This window comes from Leptopilina heterotoma, unplaced genomic scaffold (genome assembly GCF_015476425.1).
Source record: "Leptopilina heterotoma isolate Lh14 unplaced genomic scaffold, ASM1547642v1 Lhet_26, whole genome shotgun sequence".
NCBI classification, from domain to species: Eukaryota; Metazoa; Arthropoda; class Insecta; order Hymenoptera; family Figitidae; genus Leptopilina; species Leptopilina heterotoma.
Window position 1 is genome coordinate 4,772,107 of NW_025110969.1, and position 18,216 is coordinate 4,790,322.

An 18,216-nucleotide genomic window follows, 5' to 3' on the forward strand; every position below is an offset into this window, starting at 1 on the left:
GGGGAAGCGGAGGAGGTTAACGCGGAAGTAATGTTGAGGTACTTACGTTGAGAGAAGAGAGGCTCAAGTTCACTTAAAAGGCACTTTATTTGCAGTTAGCAGGGAGGTACACTGTACGTGGGCGGAAAAGCGACTGACGACTGGGCCTTTTCGTCCCTTTTTATACCTACGAAAAATGCATAAAAAAATCTGTCCTGTGGAAGGGGTAGATTTTTTTGCACGTACGCTAGGATAAGGAGGAACTAAGCACAGTCGTTCTTACAAAACTTAATATTTAGTTTAAACTTATTCTAAAACATACAACATCTCAAACACGTAATCATAACTTAAACTTAACTGACAATTCTTTTAATCCCTTCTGTTTTTACTAGTATTGTGATTATTTACTGTTAAATTTGTGATAGTTTAACAATGAATATTCTAACCAACTAAAAGATTTAAACATGGCTTTTTGCCTAAAATTATCATACTATTCTCTACTTCCTTGGTCAATAATTAACTCACTAATTTTGACATTATAAAAATTACATACCTTCGAAGTGATATTATTTTACGTTAATATTAGTTGCAATAATAAAAAAAATCTAATCCAAAATAATGCTAAAACCAGAATAAGAAAATTAACATATATACTGAAAATTTAAAACAATAGTTACGCATAGTTTTATCCAAACTTTATAACTTTTAAGAATTTTCATTGAATAATTTCTAATTTTAATGGAACAGCTAAACTGTTTATACTTATAAAACACGTGTTGCGCACGTGGTAGCCGGGCCTTGCGGGTCCTCGCTGGGACGAGAGAGAAAGAGGAGAAAGGAGATGGAGCGGAGAGAGATAGAAATAGGAAGGTAGAGAAAACTCAGCGCGGTTTGGAAAAACCCACGACGAGGCCCGGCAAAAAGAGAAAAAATTACTTCCGATGTCTAAGCACGGCCCAAGGGAAAGGATACCACAATTTTCGCGTAGTTGAGACCTTCAAAAAGGAGGTTCTCAACTTGAACAGTGGTACTTTTTGACGCGAAGATTCTTTACTAATGTGACCGGTATCATGTTAATAGAAAAAAACTATTTTTCTTTTTCGGAGAAGAATCCTCACAGAAATATTTTTTATGGATCCGTTAAAAATTTAAAAACATGGATCACTTCATATGCGTCCTCTTTAGTGATTTCATTACAAAATAAAGAGGTTAGCTATTTAAAAATTTATTTTAATTTATCATTATGCAAAGAATCTTTAATTTTACATAAAGATTGAAAAAAAATCAAAACAGTTTAAAGATTAATTAGTTACAAATATTGTAAAGTACTTCAATTAGTATAATCTATGTGAAAAAGGTAGCCTTTGGCCTAAAATTGTGGTATCCCACGACAAGGGTCCTTAAGGGGATGTCAAAGTAGATGTGATTTTTCCATTGAAACTCAAATTCAACAAGTTGTCCAGAAATTAACTACAGTTCTCCAGGAACAGCTTAAAATTTTATTTCAACTTACATTACGGTTTTGTAGTATTTCTTGTCTTTTCCCATATCCTAAGTTCTTAAACAAGTTTTGTAATAACTCTTGAAAAAAGTTTTTCCGTGTTGAAAATTGAATTATTCTTTTTTAAATACAGTTATATTCAAAATTTTTTAAAAATTATTGTCAAAATTTTAATTATTAATATACATAATAAAATTCTTGTAAAAATTTTAATTACTTTCAAAAATTTTCCTCAATTTAATGATTTTTAATATGTACTATTTTAATAAAGTTTTCCAAAAGAATTCAACTATTTACATAAAATAATAAAAATTTGACAGGTATTCAATTATGTATTTACAAATTTTTTATAAATTTCTTGGCAATAATTGAATTTTGAAAAGGTTTTAAATTTAAATCTTTTGAGAATCTGAATTTTTCATGTTTTTAACTATTAATTCTGTAGAATTAATTTTATAGAAAGGTTCAACTAAATTACTTTTTGAAATTATTTGAATTTTTTATTTTTTAATTTATATTTAATTGAATTTTGAAAAGGTATAAAGTTTTGCAAAATTAAATTGTGAATAAATGGATTTGAAAATTTTCGAAGAACTCTTTCAAAAATTATTAAAAATAATGGATTTATAGAAGAATGTTAGTTAGAAACGCTAAAATAAAAATTTTTTTTTGAGAAGTTAGGTACCAATTAATGCAGAAATTTAATTATTGAGTAATAAAATTCTTCTTTGGGATTAAATTATTTTTACAAATAATAAAACTCTCATAGTATTGCAATTATTTTTAAAACAAATGGTATGTAAAAATGGTATGTTTAAATGGTATGTAATTTTTCATTTTTGGTCCGTAAAGTTAAAGCTTTGCAAAAATGGTGTAATAGACATTTTTGGCCATTTTATCTAATATTACACGAAATCTTTACGAGATGGATCATTTTCAAGGTCAGATTAGTATTCAGCGTCAAATAATCTGTAAAAATCACTTTCAATTTTTTTGTAACAGAGCTGACTAAAATTTTGCAAGCCTGTTTAACCAATTATTCAATTAATTGTTAAATTTTCTATTTTAATATTTGTATTCTTTCAGAAGTTTCTTACAAAAATTTATTTAAAAATGAATTTAAGATAAAAGTTTAGATAATAATAGAATATTGATGCGTTAGGGTACAATATAATAGGGGTGACAAATTTTAGGTATATTTATCATATTAATGTCTCAAAATAAACACAAGGCTTTTGAAAAATACTTAAAAAATTTCAATGTAGGGGAGAGTCTCCAGTTGTGAGACACCTCCAGTTGTGAGACAGTCAATTTTTTTAACATGCAATATTAAATCAAGTTGACAACCATAATGCGAAAAATGATAGATTATTGAATTAAATTGGTATTGTTATCAAAAATCAAACAGCGTAATTTAGTTACAAATTCATTGAGAGAAACACCCATAAAATCCACACTATCACGAAAATCATTAGCCTCACTACATACTGTTTATGACTGAATTTGATAAATAGTTGGTTCTCATGTAAGGCAATCTAAACAAAGTGGAGTTTCGCGGTGATTTAACTGGTACAAAAAAGTTTAATAACGAGAGCAGATGAGAACAATTTATAATTCCATTGATAATTTTAAAAATAAAGAGGAGATCGGCGTACAAAAATCGCAAAATAAGGTAGTCTTGACAAAGTGACCAAATAACTGAAGCAAACTCAATAATAGGCCTTACCAAAGAAAAAAATAATAATTTTATGGCGTTTATATTTTTAAAACGTGAGACATTTCTCAAAACAAAGCCCAAGACTCTAGTTGCCTTACTTATGGTAAGATGAATGTGATCAATAAAAGTAAGCGATTGGTCCAACTGAACCCCAAGATCACGCACCAGGGTTACTCTAGCTAATTGTGAATCACCAATTTTATAATTACACATGAAATTAACTCTCCGTCTAGAAAATGTAATGACGCTACACTTCTTCACATTGAGCAGCAACCTGTTCTCCACAGACCACGAATACAAATTGTTAAGATCAGATTGCAGATCCAAGCGATCCTGATCGTCACGAATTACCTTATACAATTTTAGGTCATCTGCAAAGAAAAGGAATTTACTATGTTTGAACAATTGTGTAGTGTCATTAATAAATAAAATAAAAAGAAGTGGACCCAAGTGCGAACCCTGGGGGACACCAGAAGTTGCCAAAAACACCTCAGAATAATCACACTCAATTCTCACAGACAAGTACCTATCAGATAGATAACTTCCGATCCAGCCAAGCATGTCCCGCGCAAAAGCCTCAAGCTTTGCAATCAAAATATTATGGTCAACCTTGTCAAAAAACCTTAGAGAAATCAGTATAGATAGTATCTATCTGCTCTCCCTCCACAATGGTGTTGTTTATGAAGTTTGTGAAAATAGTTAAATTTGTTAGTACTGATCTACGTCGCATGAAACCATGCTGCTTGTCAATAATTAGGCTCTCAAGTTGATTAAAAAGCGTGTCAAAAACAAGACTTTCAAAAATTTTAGGTATTGCACTAAGGATAGTTATTGGGCGATAATTCCTCACATCATTCTTAATTCCCTCCTTATAAATAGGCACAATAATTCCTCTTTTCCAATCTATCGGAAAAGTACCAATAGAGAGAGACCAATTAAAGAGAATGTTAAGCGGTTCCACAAAAGCAGAGCAACATGATTTCAAGATGGAGGGGGGTATTCCGTCCTGGCCTGCCCCCTTCCTAATATCTAGATTTTTTAGTTTAGAAAAAATTGAAGCTTTACTGATACTGAAGGTATTAATATGACAAGTGTTTAAAAATTCAAAGTCTGATGCTACAGCACCCGTGGAAGGAGAGCAGTAAACTGAACTAAAAAAAGATCGAAAGCTATTTGCAATATCAATACTATTATTTGCAGTAATATTATCGAGTTTCATCTCCCTAGGAATGCGCGAATCACCACGAAGTGAATTAACATAGTTCCAAAAATACTTAGGGTTGTGTGTAATTGAATTCTCCACCTTGCTTATATAATTGTTATGAGATTGCCTTGATAATGATTTGCATCTCGCACCCAAAAATTCAAATGAATCTGAAATCAAATTTGTTATTTCTCGATTTGAGCGTGAAGTTCCAGGAAATGGAGTACCTGATGGATCGCTATCATTCATATTGTTCCATTTAATAAACGGCAAATTAAAATCACCCAACACACACACTTTAGCATTAGGATAAGAAAATAATAATTTCTCCAAAATATAACAAACGGTTGCATAAGTATTTAAATTTGAATTTGGAGGTATATAAAAAGTACCTATAATGTAGCTAATAGAAGAAAACGAAAATTTGATGAAGACATATTCGATATCAACTACTCTCGACTAGAACTATGCGCCGCTGCGCCACGCTGACGCCGCTGCTCATCATGTGTGTATCAACTATTTGTTTATCGACGTTTAGTAATAAAGGGCAGTTTTTATACTAATACTGACCGAAATGGTCAACAAAAAATGAATTGATGAAAATGTAATTGATTTTTTTGGAATATGGAATTGAAAATATTAAATAATTGAATTTAAAAAAATTAGAAGCTAATTTTCATTTTTAAGTTTACATTTAAAGAGTTTTCATTCAAATTTTTAATAATTCTATTATTTGTAAATTTGTAATAAAAATTCTTCAAAAGTTAATTTTCAAAAATTGTAATAAAATACTTTAAAAAAAATTAATTATTTTCAATTAAATTTTACAAACTTTCAATTATTCAAAAGCTTTGTTTTTTTTAATTGCGTATATTTTGTACATAAAATTAGAAAAATTATTTAAAAATAATTTTTAAAAGATATGTATATATATTATTATATATCCTAATGTCACATAATAGATCTAATACAGAATTCTAATCGACACGCCGGCGCGCCGCCGTACGCCGGTTGATTTAAGACTGAACGCCGCCGCCGTTAAAATTCTATTCGGCGCAGACTTCTACTCTCGACTCAAGTACAGAGGCACGTAGAGCTGAGTTACATGCTATGAGCGCCCCACCACCGCGCGATTTTAAACTACTATTACCACTCCTGTCACAATGGAAAATGTCATAATTTAATAAACCTAATTCAATAGATGCAAAATGAGAGTTCAACCAAGTTTCTGTGAATATAAAAATGTCATATGCTGTTAATAAAATTGATTCACGAAGAATATTAAGTTTGGTTCTCAAACCTTTGACATTTTGATAATACATGGAGACGTTAGGTGGAAATAAAGAGGCACTGTGCACCTAGCTACGATGGGAGGGGGCTCCCCTTCCATCAGAAGTCGTTGAGCTGTTGACGAGCTCACCCACACTCACATCACTTACAACAGTTACTTTTTCTGTATTATGACTGGTTCTCCTCTTCTGTAGACAATGCGTAGTCCAACTTCTCCCCTTTCCACTCTGTCGTTCATCGCTGTTTTGACCTCCTTGTAGAAGCGCGATTGCATTGGTGTCTTGTCCCAAGACACTTGCACATCTTTGCACATGAACGGAGGTAGTTAAGCACGACTTGTTTTGGTGGTCTTGAATGCTGAGATCACTTGCTTCACTGATGATTCGTCTGTCAAAATTACTTGCAGTGGACGGATGCCTGGTGACATCTGTTGGTAATTGCCAAGACGAAACACTGAATGAATTTTTAAAGGATTTTCAGGTAGCAAAAATTCAATTATATTATTTACAATTTTTGTATCATTGTTAGAAGCGTCATTATTGACACTCTCGGGCAAATTATAAAAAATTAAATTTGATTTGCGTTTAGCACGTTCCTCCATCTCGTTTACGCAATCCGACAAGACTTAATCGGAGAGATTAGTAAATTTATTGTTTAAAGTTTCAATATCAGTCTTAATACCTTGAACCTCATCATCTAAGGTGTCCATGCGAGCCATAGCAGTAGATATGGAACCCTCAACACACGTTGAGAAACACACGTTGAGAAACATCATCCAATGTTGTTTTCAAGGGATCAATTTGAAGCGAGAATTTTTTCAGCTGTTCCGATAACATTTGAAACATGTCATCTTTTGTGACTGGAGCTGCAGTGGACGGTGAAGCTGGTCTTGAAGAACAACACTTTTTCTTTTTAAAACAACTTGGGTGATAGGGCAAATTGCACTTTTCACATCTAATTATTTCTTTCTGAACATCGTATCCACAGATACGACAAAATTTGTCTTGTACCGGCACCGTCAGCGTGGTCATGATAAATTTGAGGTTATGAAACTTGTTTAGTCGAGATTAAGTATGAAATATTGTAAAATAGAAACAGAAAAAAAACCACAGAACAGTTAACCAACTACGGCACACAATTCGGTTCACAAGTTCGGTTAATTTCAAAATATTTGCAAGAGATATGCAAAACACGTTCTATCATGAACTTCGCACATGCGCTTTCTATATATATATATATATATATATATATATATATAAAATAAAATATATAAATATTGCATTGTTCCAATCCATGGTTGAAAATAATTTAATTTTCCTTTTTCAAAATAGCGCCAATTTCTGGGTGTGAGACACAGCATATCACCAGTTGTGAGACGGTGTCAACACCCATCTGGGCAGCATAAAAAATACGACTTTGCAGGCATACTATTTAAATGTTGTTTTGATTTTTTTTCTAGTATTTTTGGGCATGTCAAGTGGAAAAAAGTCAATTGATTCAGAAGAAATCAATTTTAATCAAAAACTTTATTTTATTAATTATTATTATTATTCTTTTTTGTTACAGATCTTTCCTGCAGAAGAAAGAATAAGTCATGTTTACAAATAAACGATAATAAATAAAAGATATTTATATTTTAAACTTGTAATAACTTTAATAAAAACTTTTAAAAATTTATAACTTTAATGTTTAACTTACCTTATATTTAAATATTAATAGAATATCATTTAAATTTAAAGAAATGTAATTAGTGAAAAGTTTTATATTTAACCTTACCTCAGCTTTTATTTGTAACATTACCTCAACTTTTACGTACAACCTTACCATAACTTATACGTGTAACCTTACTACAACCTCACCGAGTAACCTTACCTCAACCGTAAGGTGTAACCTAAGGGGCCGTACACATAATACGTCACGCGATTTTTGACCATTTTTAACCCCTCCCTCCCCCTATGTCACACTTCGTCACAAACCTTGAACCCCCCCCCTCCCCCTATAACGTCACGTCACACACGTAATTTTAATGTGAATTTTATACATTTGACATTATATATTATATCCTACACTCAAAATTATTGAATCAGTTAAAAATATTTTTTTCTGACAATTAGTTAAAAGTAACTGATGTTTCAATATAATTTTTTTTGATTGATTCATTTAGTCACGTTTAACTACCTACATATCACCGAATCTTTCCTAAAAATTTATTAAAGATTTACTCGCAAGCTTCGAAATATTTAAATGCAAAGTTTAGTGAAAATTGTGTAAAGATTTAAATATCCCACTTCAATAAATGTTTAACGCGAAACTTTCCTGAAAATATTCACGAAATTATAGTCGAAAATGTAATTAAAAAGTTCAGGAATGTTTCAAGCTATATTTTTAAGAAAATTTGACGATAAACATTTATTGTAGTGAGAAATTTAAATCTTTACACAATTTTAACTAAACTTTGCAAGTAAATTTTTCGAAGTATGCAAGCAAATCTTTAATATACATATTTAGAAAAGTTTCGGTGTTTTGTGGATAATTTTTCAGTTATTTTTTTAACTGATTCAGAAGCAAAAAGTCAGTCACTGCTGATTGTCAGTTAAAACCAAGATTTTTAACTGATTCAAATTAAGAGAATATATTATTTAGCATATTATATTATAAATAATAAACCAATAGATGTTAAATAGGTACATAATAGATATTAAATACTTTAAAGCATTTTTAACTTGTTTTATTTAGAAAAAGTGACATTGTCACATATGATTTCTTATAATCTTTGAATTTAAAAGATTGTGACGTAACACATGAGTTCACCCCCCCCCTCCCCCATGTCACGCTTAGTCACAATTCTCAGACCCCCTCCCTCCCCCTAGCCGCGTGACGTATTATGTGTACGGCCCCTAACTACAACCTTTACGTGTAACGTTACTTATATGGCGGAACTTTTTAGCTCTCCATAAGTTCACTTCAAGTTTTCTTCGTAACCTTACAACCCATACAAATAAACTTACCATAGCGTTACAGTGTTATGTTGTGCTATGTGGGAATAATTTCTTAATTTTTTTAGATGATTTAAGCACCGTGCTTCCCTCAACCTCAAATGCAACGAAGAAAAATGCAGATGGTAAGTAAATGGTAACAACACAGAAATTACATGCTTACTACATAATATACTATTTTTGTTTACTAACTTTTTGTGTCTTAAGCGGTTGGTACTACATCTTATTTTAAAAACTTTATTTCCAAAAAAAAGTATTTCATTCACTTAAAACTTTTTATACATAAAAAAGAGGTTTTAACCAGTTAAAAGAATATTTTCATTTCTTGAATTGTGATTTTGGTACAAAGAATAGTTCGCTCTGCGGGAGCAAGATTCCTACATATTATATTCTGTTTTGTTTTTATAGAATATTAAAGTTCTCAACCAAAATTTTTCTTAGAGATATGGTACTAACTACTTCATTTCGATCTGAAGTCTGCTGTAATGATATCGAATTTCTGTGTAACTTTTATTTATAAAAGAAGTGACAAAACAAGTTAAAATATTAATGTTACAGGATGTAAGCTGGGACCAGAAGTACTGCAGAGAGTAATTTCAATGCAAACTATGATGAAATCGTTTTTTCAAAATTATGTTCAGCAGACATCTGTCCAAACAGTCCAATCTTGTAATAATAAGGATGATGATTTAAAAATTTTCCCCGGAAAATCCAAAAAGGAAGTAAAGAGAATCTCGAGGAAATTGAAGAAAGACGACGCACAGTGGGACAAAATCACTAAATCCTGGTCAAAATATGAAAACGTGTTTCAAAACAATTGTAACTTATAACTCGGGTGTTTTTAGAGTCGCTGATTACGAATCTGACATTATTTTTTCAAAATTCGAAATGGTGGATCCAATATGGCGGACAACAAAATAAAAAATTGATTGAATTGACTTGAAACTGAATACTTGGAGGTTTTTGAGGTCGCTGATTACAAATCTGACATTATTTTTCCAAAATTCAAAATAGCGGATCCAATATGGCGGACGACAAAATAAAAAATTGATCAGATTGACTTAAAACTAAATACTTGGGGATTTTCAGCTTTGCTGATTACGAAACTGAAATCAGTTTTTAAAAATCCAAAATGACTGATACAGTATAGCGGACGACAAAATAAAAAATTAATTGAATTGGCTTGAAAGTTACTTAAGGGTTTTAGTATTACGTAGCTGCATGCAACAACGCGTTTTTTTACCAATAATTATCATACTGATGTCGGATTAACCAGTTTCAAACAAATTCAATAAATTTTCCCAAGTATTTAGTTTCAAGTCAATCTGATCAATTTTTATTTCGTTGTCCGACATATTGGATCCGCCATTTTGAATTTTGAAAAATTAATGTCAGAATCGTTATTAGCGATCCTGAAAACCCCCAAGTAACCATTTTCAAGCGAATTTGACCAATTAAAAAAATTTTCCGAAATTTTGAATTTTAAAAAACTAATGTCAGATTCGTAATCAGCGACCCTTAAAACCCCCGAGTAATCAGTTTCAAGCAAATTTGATGAATTTTAAACGGACCCCGCACCAAATACATGAGAAAAAAGATCCCGGTGAAAGAACGATGCTGAAAAATGGTCAAAATTTGCCCCCTAAGGGGATTGTAAAAGAAGTACATGTTTTTATAGATTTTAACCTGCTGAATCCGAAAATCAACCTAAGAAAGTTCTAAATCTTGGGGAAAGGGTTGAAGAACCACCCTTAACTTAGAGACACAATTTTCAATAAAAAATAGTAAAATATGATAAAATTATTAAATAAGAAATGTTTACACTATAATTTAATAAACTAAGGTAACAGTAATAATAACCGCATAATTTAAATCACGATTACGACCCTTGCAGTTTAAAAAACTACCCCCTCATACATCAACACTTATGCCAAACCCCCAAAAAGGTATAAAACGTCAATATATTGATACATAAGAAAGCAATAATTAATCCTTTAAAAATAAACAACGTTTACCACTACTGCAGGAATATCGGCCACCCTAAATATGTTAAAAAACCACCCCTAAACAACCAAAACCGAAAAAAAACTTAAAATGTTATGGACTAAGTTTCTAATGTTTTTGTTAAAAAGTTATCCCTACCAATAACAAATAAGCAACTATTGTTACATCTACCATTAACTCAACAACCCTTAATCATGATCAGAAACTACCCCTATATCATCCTTAAAAAATAACCTCCGAAGTTACAAATTAAAAACCAAATTATTTTGCTATTTATGACACTTTAAATATATATTTGATATGGTGATAATCAATTTATTGCAATTAATAAAGAAAACACATAAAATATTCAAACCTTGAAGGTACAGTCTTTGGTGGTCCAATCAATAAAGATCAGGGCTATTGGATTCAACCATTGAAGGTAAGAAACATTGTGGACCACTCAATGAAGATCAATGTTATCAGGTCCAACCACTGGAGGTGAGAAACATTGTCCAATCAATGAAGATCAGGGTTATCAGATCAAACCACTAAAGGTAAGATACATTGTTTTCCAATCAATGAAGATCAGGATCATGGGATCCAACCACTGAAGGTAAAAAACATTGTTGACCACTTAATGAAGATCAATGTTATCAGGTTCAACCACTGGAGGTGAGAAACATTGTCCAATCAATGAAGATCAGGGTTATCAGATCAAACCACTAAAGGTAAGATACATTGTTTTCCAATCAATGAAGATCAGGATCATGGGATCCAACCACTGAAGGTAAAAAACATTGTTGACCACTCAATGAAGATCAATGTTATCAGGTTCAACCACTGGAGGTGAGAAACATTGTCCAATCAATAAAGATCAGGGTTATCAGATCAAACCACTAAAGGTAAGATACATTGTTTTCCAATCAATGAAGATCAGGGTCATGGGATCCAACCACTGAAGGTAAAAAACATTGTTGACCAATCAATGAAGATCAGGGATATCAGGTCCAACCACTGAAGGTAAGAAATATTGTTGACCACTCAATGATGATCAGTATTAACAGGACCAACCACTGAAGGTAACAAACATTGTTGACCAAACAATGAAGATTAGAGTTATCAGGTCCAACCACTGAAGGTAAGAAACATTGTTGACCACTCAATGAAGATCAGTGTTATCAGGGCCAACCACTGGAGGTGAGAAACATTGTTGTCCAATCAATGAAGATCAGGGTTATCAGGTCCAACCACTGAAGGTAAGAAACATTGTTGTCCAATCAATGCAGATCAGGGTTATTAGGTTAAACCACTGAAGGTAAGAAACATTGTTGAACAATCAATGAAGATAAGGTTTATCAGGTCCAACCACTGAAGGAAAGGAACATTGTTGTCCAATTAATCAGTGGTTGGACCTGATAACCCTGATCTTCATTAGTTAGTTAACAATGATTCTTACCTTCAGTTGTTGGATCCCATAACCCTGATCTTCATTGATTGGACAACAATGTTTCTTATCTTCAGTGGTTGGACCTGATAACACTGATCTTCATTGAGTGGTCAACAATGTTTCTTACCTTCAGTGGTTGGACCTGATAACTCTGATCTTTATTGATTGGACAACAATGTATCTTACCTTCAGTGGTTAGACCTGATAACCCTTATATTTATTGATTGGACTACAATGTTTCTTACCTTCAGTGGTTTTATCTGATAAACTCTGATCTTTATTAATTGGACCACAAAAGACTGTACCTTCAAGGTTTGAATATTTTATGTGTTTTCTTTATTGATTGCAATAAATTGATTATCACCATATCAAATATTTATTTAAAGTGTCATAAATAGCAAAATAATTTGGTTTTTAATTTGTAACTTCAGAGGTAATTTTTTAGGGATGATATGGGGGTAGTTTCTGATCATGATTAAGGGTTATTTGTTATTGGTAGGGATAACTCGTTAACAAAAACATTAGAATCTTAGTCCATGACATTTTAAGTTTTTTTTCGTTTTTGGTTGTTTAGGGGTGATTTTTAACATATTTAGGGGTGGCCGATATTTCTACAGTAGTGGTAAACGTTGTTTATTTTTAAAGGATTAATTATTGCTTTGTTATGTATCAATATATTGACGTTTTATAACTTTTTGGGGTTTTGGCATAAGTGTTGATGTATGATGGGGTAGTTTTATAAACTGTAAGGGTCGTAATCGTGATTTAAATTATGCGGTTGTTATTACTGTTACCTTAATTTATTAAATTATAGTGTAAACGTTTCTTATTTACATAATTTTATCATATTTTACTGTTGTTTATTAAAAACGGTGTCTCTGAATTAAGGGTGGGTTTTCAACCCTTTCCCAAAGGTTTAGAACTTTCTAAGGGTGATTTTCGGATTCAGCAGGTCAAAATCTATAAAAACATATACTTCTTTTACAATCCCCTTCAGGGGCAAATTTTGACCATTTTTTAGCATCGTTCTTTTGTTATACTTTGCAATTTTGTAGTTTATGACCTCCTGATTAAGAAATGTAAATGCCAAAACTCAAAATAATGGACAGTTTTTTTGCTATATAACATTAAAGACATAAAAGGTACTGTACAAACTACAGCTTAAAAAGGGTAAAGCGCAACATAGAAAATGATAAACAGAATAAAATAAATATTCTGCAGCTCTCCAAAGCAAAGAACATTTATTTAAAAGCGTTTAAAGTTTATGTATGGTAAATATTACTGCAACCAACAAACATAAAACAACCATTGTTGATTAAAAGTCACACGCTTTTATTTTAGAAGAGAAGAAAGTTTTTTTGATATTCCTACAGCAATTATACGCCTAGATTGTGTAGTCGAAAGTGTTAAAAAAATATTATAGTAGCTACCAAAAACCATACAACAACCATTGTTAATTCAAAGTCGTGCACAATTATTTTTATTACATTAAAAGTCTTCTTATTTTTTTAAACACTTATACGCCTAGGAAGAGAATTCGTATGAGTTAAAAAATATTATTTTCACTACCAACAACCATACAACAACCATTGTTCATTCAAAGTCACACACAACCATTTAAAGTAACTAAAAAGACTCTTATTTTTAATTTTTTTCAAATATTATACGCCTATATTGTGCAGTCTAATGTGTTAAAACAATATTATAGTTGTTACAAACAACCATACAACAACTATTGTAGAATTAATGTCACGCAGAATTGACTAAAGTAACTTAGAAGCCTCCGACATTTTTCTCCAACAATTATATGCCCAGATTGTGTGGTGGGATGTGTTAAAACAATATTGTAGTTGCTCTCAACAACCATAAAACGATTATGGTTGAATCAAAGTCGCACACATTTATTGAAAGTACCTAAAAATAACCCCTTATTTTCTTCATACTATTATTCGCCCAGATTGTGTAATCCGATGTGTTAAAAGAATATCATAGTTGCTATCAACAACCATACATCAACCATTGTTGAATAAAAGTCACTTACAATCATTTTAAGTACATAAAGAGCCTTTCTTATTTTCTTTTAACACAAACAGCCTTAGATTGTTTAGCCGAATGTGATAAAAAAATACAGTTACTATCAACAACCATTCAGCAACTACTATTGATTCAAAGTCACATACAATCATTTAAAATACCTAAAAAGTCTCCCATATTTTTTTAATTATTTCGTTTTTATTTTGATTACTTTCTTATCATATGAGAAGGTATTAGTTTTGTGCGAATTTTTTTGGTATGTTTTTTTACATTTTTTAATTTTTTTTCAGACAATTATACTTCCAGATTATAAAGACTTTTAGACAATTAAAAACTATTAAACTCCTCCTTTTTAAAATACTGATTTCTTATTCGTTTTTCAATTAAAAAATGGCGAGAATATTTAATTTTTAAAAATGCAACATTTAGTCTAAACCTCTAAAAAAATAAAGACTTTTAGCCAATTAAAAACTATTAAACTCCTCCTTTTTTTAAAAGCTGATTTCTTATTCGTTTTTCAATTAAAAAATGTCGAGAATATTTAATTTTTAAAAATACAACATTTAGTCTCAACCCCTAAAGAAATAAAGACTTTTAGTCAATAAAAAATATTAAACTCCTCCTTTTTCTAAAATGCTGATTTCTTATTCGTTTTTCAATTTAAAAATAGCAAGAGTATTTCATTTAAAAAAATGTAACATTTAGTCTCAACCTCTAAAAAAATAAATACTTTTAGCCAATTAAAAACTATTAAACTCCTCCTTTTTCTAAAATGCTGATTTCTTATTCGTTTTTCAATTAAAAAATGTCGAGAATATTTAATTTTTAAAAATGCAACATTTAGTCTAAACCTCTAAAAAAATAAAGACTTATTGGCTAAAGCCAATTAAAAACTATTAAACTCCTCCTTTTTTAAAATGCTGATTTCTTATTCGTTTTTCAATTAAAAAATGTCGAGAATATTTTATTTTTAAAAATACAACATTTAGTCTCAACCCCTAAAGAAATAAAGACTTTTAGCCAATAAAAAATATTAAACTCCTCCTTTTTCTAAAATGCTGATTTCTTATTCGTTTTTCAATTTAAAAATGGCAAGAGTATTTCATTTAAAAAAATGTAACATTTAGTCTCAACCTCTAAAAAAATAAATACTTTTAGCCAATTAAAAACTATTAAACTCCTCCTTTTTCTAAAATGCTGATTTCTTATTTGTTTTTCAATTAAAAAATGGCAAGAATATTTAATTTTTAAAAATGCAACATTTAGTCTAAACCTCTAAAAAATAAAGACTTTTAGCCAATTAAAAACTATTAAACTCCTTTTATTAAACTGCTGAATTCTTATTCGTTTTTCAATTTAAAAACGGCAAGAATATTTAATTTTTAAAAATATAACATTTAGTCTCAACCCCAAAAAAATAAAGACTTTTAGCCAATAAAAAAATATTAAACTCCTCCTTTTTCTAAAATGCTGATTTCTTATTCGTTTTTCAATTAAAAAATGTCGAGAATATTTAATTTTTAAAAATGCAACATTTAGTCTAAACCTCTAAAAAATAAAGACTTTTAGCCAATTAAAAACTATTAAACTCCTTTTATTAAACTGCTGAATTCTTATTCGTTTTTCAATTTAAAAATGGCAAGAATATTTAATTTTTAAAAATATAACATTTAGTCTCAACCCCAAAAAAATAAAGACTTTTAGCCAATAAAAAAATATTAAACTCCTCCTTTTTCTAAAATGCTGATTTCTTATTCGTTTTTCAATTTAAAAATGGCGTAATTATTTAATTTTTAAAAATGTAATATTTAGTCTCAACCTCTAAAAAATAAAGACTTTTGGCCAATAAAAAATATTAAACTTCTCCTATTTCTAAAATGCTGATTTCTTATTCGTTTTTTAATTTAAAAATGACGAGAATATTTAATTTTTAAATATGTAGCACTTTTTCTCAACACATAAAAAGATAATGATCGTGTGCGGCTTTGAATCAAGAATGGTTGTTGTATTGTAGCAACTATAATATTTTTTAACACATACGGCTACAGAATCTAGGCCTGTCAGTGTTAACAAAACATCAGTTTTGTAGCAACTATAATATTGGTTTAACACATTCGACTGCACATTACAGGCGTACAATATTTGAAAAAAATAAGAGTCTTTTAGTTAGTTTAAATGATTGTGTGTGACTTTTAATGAACAATGGTTGTTGTATGGCTGTGGGTAGTGAAAATAATATTTTTTAACTCATACGAATTTCTCTTCCTAGGCGTATAAATGTTTAAAAAAATATGAAAGACTTTTAATGTAATAAAAATGAATGTGCATGACTTTTTATCAACAATGGTTGTTTTATGGTTGTTGGTTGCAGTAATATTTACCATACATAAACTTTAAACGCTTTTAAATAAATGTTCTTTGCTTTGGAGAGCTGCAGAATATTTATTTCATTCTGTTTATCATTTTCTATGTTGCGCTTTACCCTTTTTAAGCTGTAGTTTGTACAGTACCTTTTATGTCTTTAATGTTATATAACAAAAAGACTGTCCATTATTTTGAGTTTTAGCGTTTACATTTCTTAATTAGAAGGTCATAAACTACAAAATTGCAAAGTATAACAAAATTTCGCCGGGATCTTTTTTCCCATGTATTTGGTGCGGGGTCCTTTCCGCCATCTTGAATCCGCCATTTTGAATTTCGAAAAACTGATCTCAGATTCGTAATCAACTACCCCAGAAACCTTAGGGTACCAAGTTTCATAAAAATCCATTAAAAAATTTTTCAACAAACTTTTATCCCGAACAGTGGGAATCTCGTTGACAGCCAAGGGGTTAAGATATCATACATTAATAAAGAAAAAAAATACCTTTCCCCCCTTAAACATGTATTTGTTTTTAATTTTAATATAATTTTTTATTTCAGATTCGTAACCTGCGACCCCAAAATCTCCTTAACAAGTATTTTTTTAAAATTTTAATAAATTTTTTAAAAAAATTGTCGCCATTTTGGATCCGCCATTTTGTTTTTTTTTAATTTTCTATTTCAGATTTGTAATCTGCGACCCTAAAATCCCCTGAGTAATAAGTTTAATTTGATTTTGAAACCGCTTTTAGATTTTAACTATTTATTTGTTATTATGTCCCACTGCACTCAGGTAGAACATTGCTTATTAAACTTTGTTAGGCAGTTTATGGCAGCTGTATTTAAAATATGTCAAAAGTAATATTATAAGGTACAAATCCCAGGTAGAATAAAAGCATAAGTTTGCGTAAGTTTTTTTAAAAACATTTTTTAAGATAGACTTTTATTCAATCACTAGTTATAGAGATACGTATATATACGTATATTTATTTGCACTTACGTAAACGTGGATTAATATTAACGTTATATAAAATGTTTATGTATACCTTCAGGAAGATTTTCCATTTTGAGAGCGATTTGAAAAGACCAATTTTCTTTGTTTCTCTACACTTTTAAAGTTCTTAATATCACAACTAGTGCAACGCGTCGTGTGGGCGAGGAACGAAGGCTAACTTTGCGATGAACTACTAGCTAAATCAAACTTTACATAAAATCGTCCTTCTTGGTATTAAAGTTTGGATAATCACCGATTAAAAGTTAATCAATAATTAAAACCATAACCGACCAATCATGGGCGGTTAAACTGACATTAATCATTGATTAACTTTTAATCAGAGTTGATGAAACTGTCCCTAAGTTTTATTTAGTTTAATTCCCAAGATATTATTTAAAACGTCTATATTTATTTTCCTCAAAATCTACTATGAGGAAAAAGCCTTACTTCGGACGTCTTGGCGATATTAATTTGATTCAGCGCTTCGGACATTCCTATGACAAATGGAAATCCCTAGAACGTCTCAGTGATATTCTGAAATATCTATTGCTATAAGGTCTGTTTTAATTAAGTTTTAAGGAAAATATGCTCGTATGTTTTGAATGATCTCAGGAACTATTTACAGTTTTTAAAGTTTCCTAATCTTAAATTAAAGCCTACGATAAATCTAATAAAAAAAGTTAAAGTATGATTTCATTGTATATATA

At 30.4% G+C, this 18,216-nt stretch overlaps 1 protein-coding gene across 1 annotated transcript; it reads right to left on the reverse strand.

Annotated features, from left to right (window-relative positions):
- Positions 1 to 5,759: 5,759 nt before the first annotated feature.
- On the reverse strand, positions 5,760 to 6,541 carry LOC122503362. Its single transcript, XM_043613867.1, has 2 exons — positions 6,373 to 6,541; positions 5,760 to 6,118 (listed from the first exon to the last, which is right to left on the reverse strand). Exons 1-2 carry the CDS (start codon positions 6,464 to 6,466, stop codon positions 5,760 to 5,762), a joined length of 453 nt encoding a protein of 150 aa, XP_043469802.1. The 5' UTR covers positions 6,467 to 6,541.
- Positions 6,542 to 18,216: the final 11,675 nt, after the last annotated feature.

Coding starts and splice junctions, on each gene's coding strand:
- LOC122503362 (XM_043613867.1), bottom strand. CDS start 6,466: ATGATGTTTCTCAACGTGTGTTTCTCAACGTGTGTTGAGGGTTCCATA. Junction 6,119..6,372: donor CTTAGATGATGAGGTTCAAG/GTATTAAGACTG, acceptor AATTACCAACAG/ATGTCACCAGGCATCCGTCC.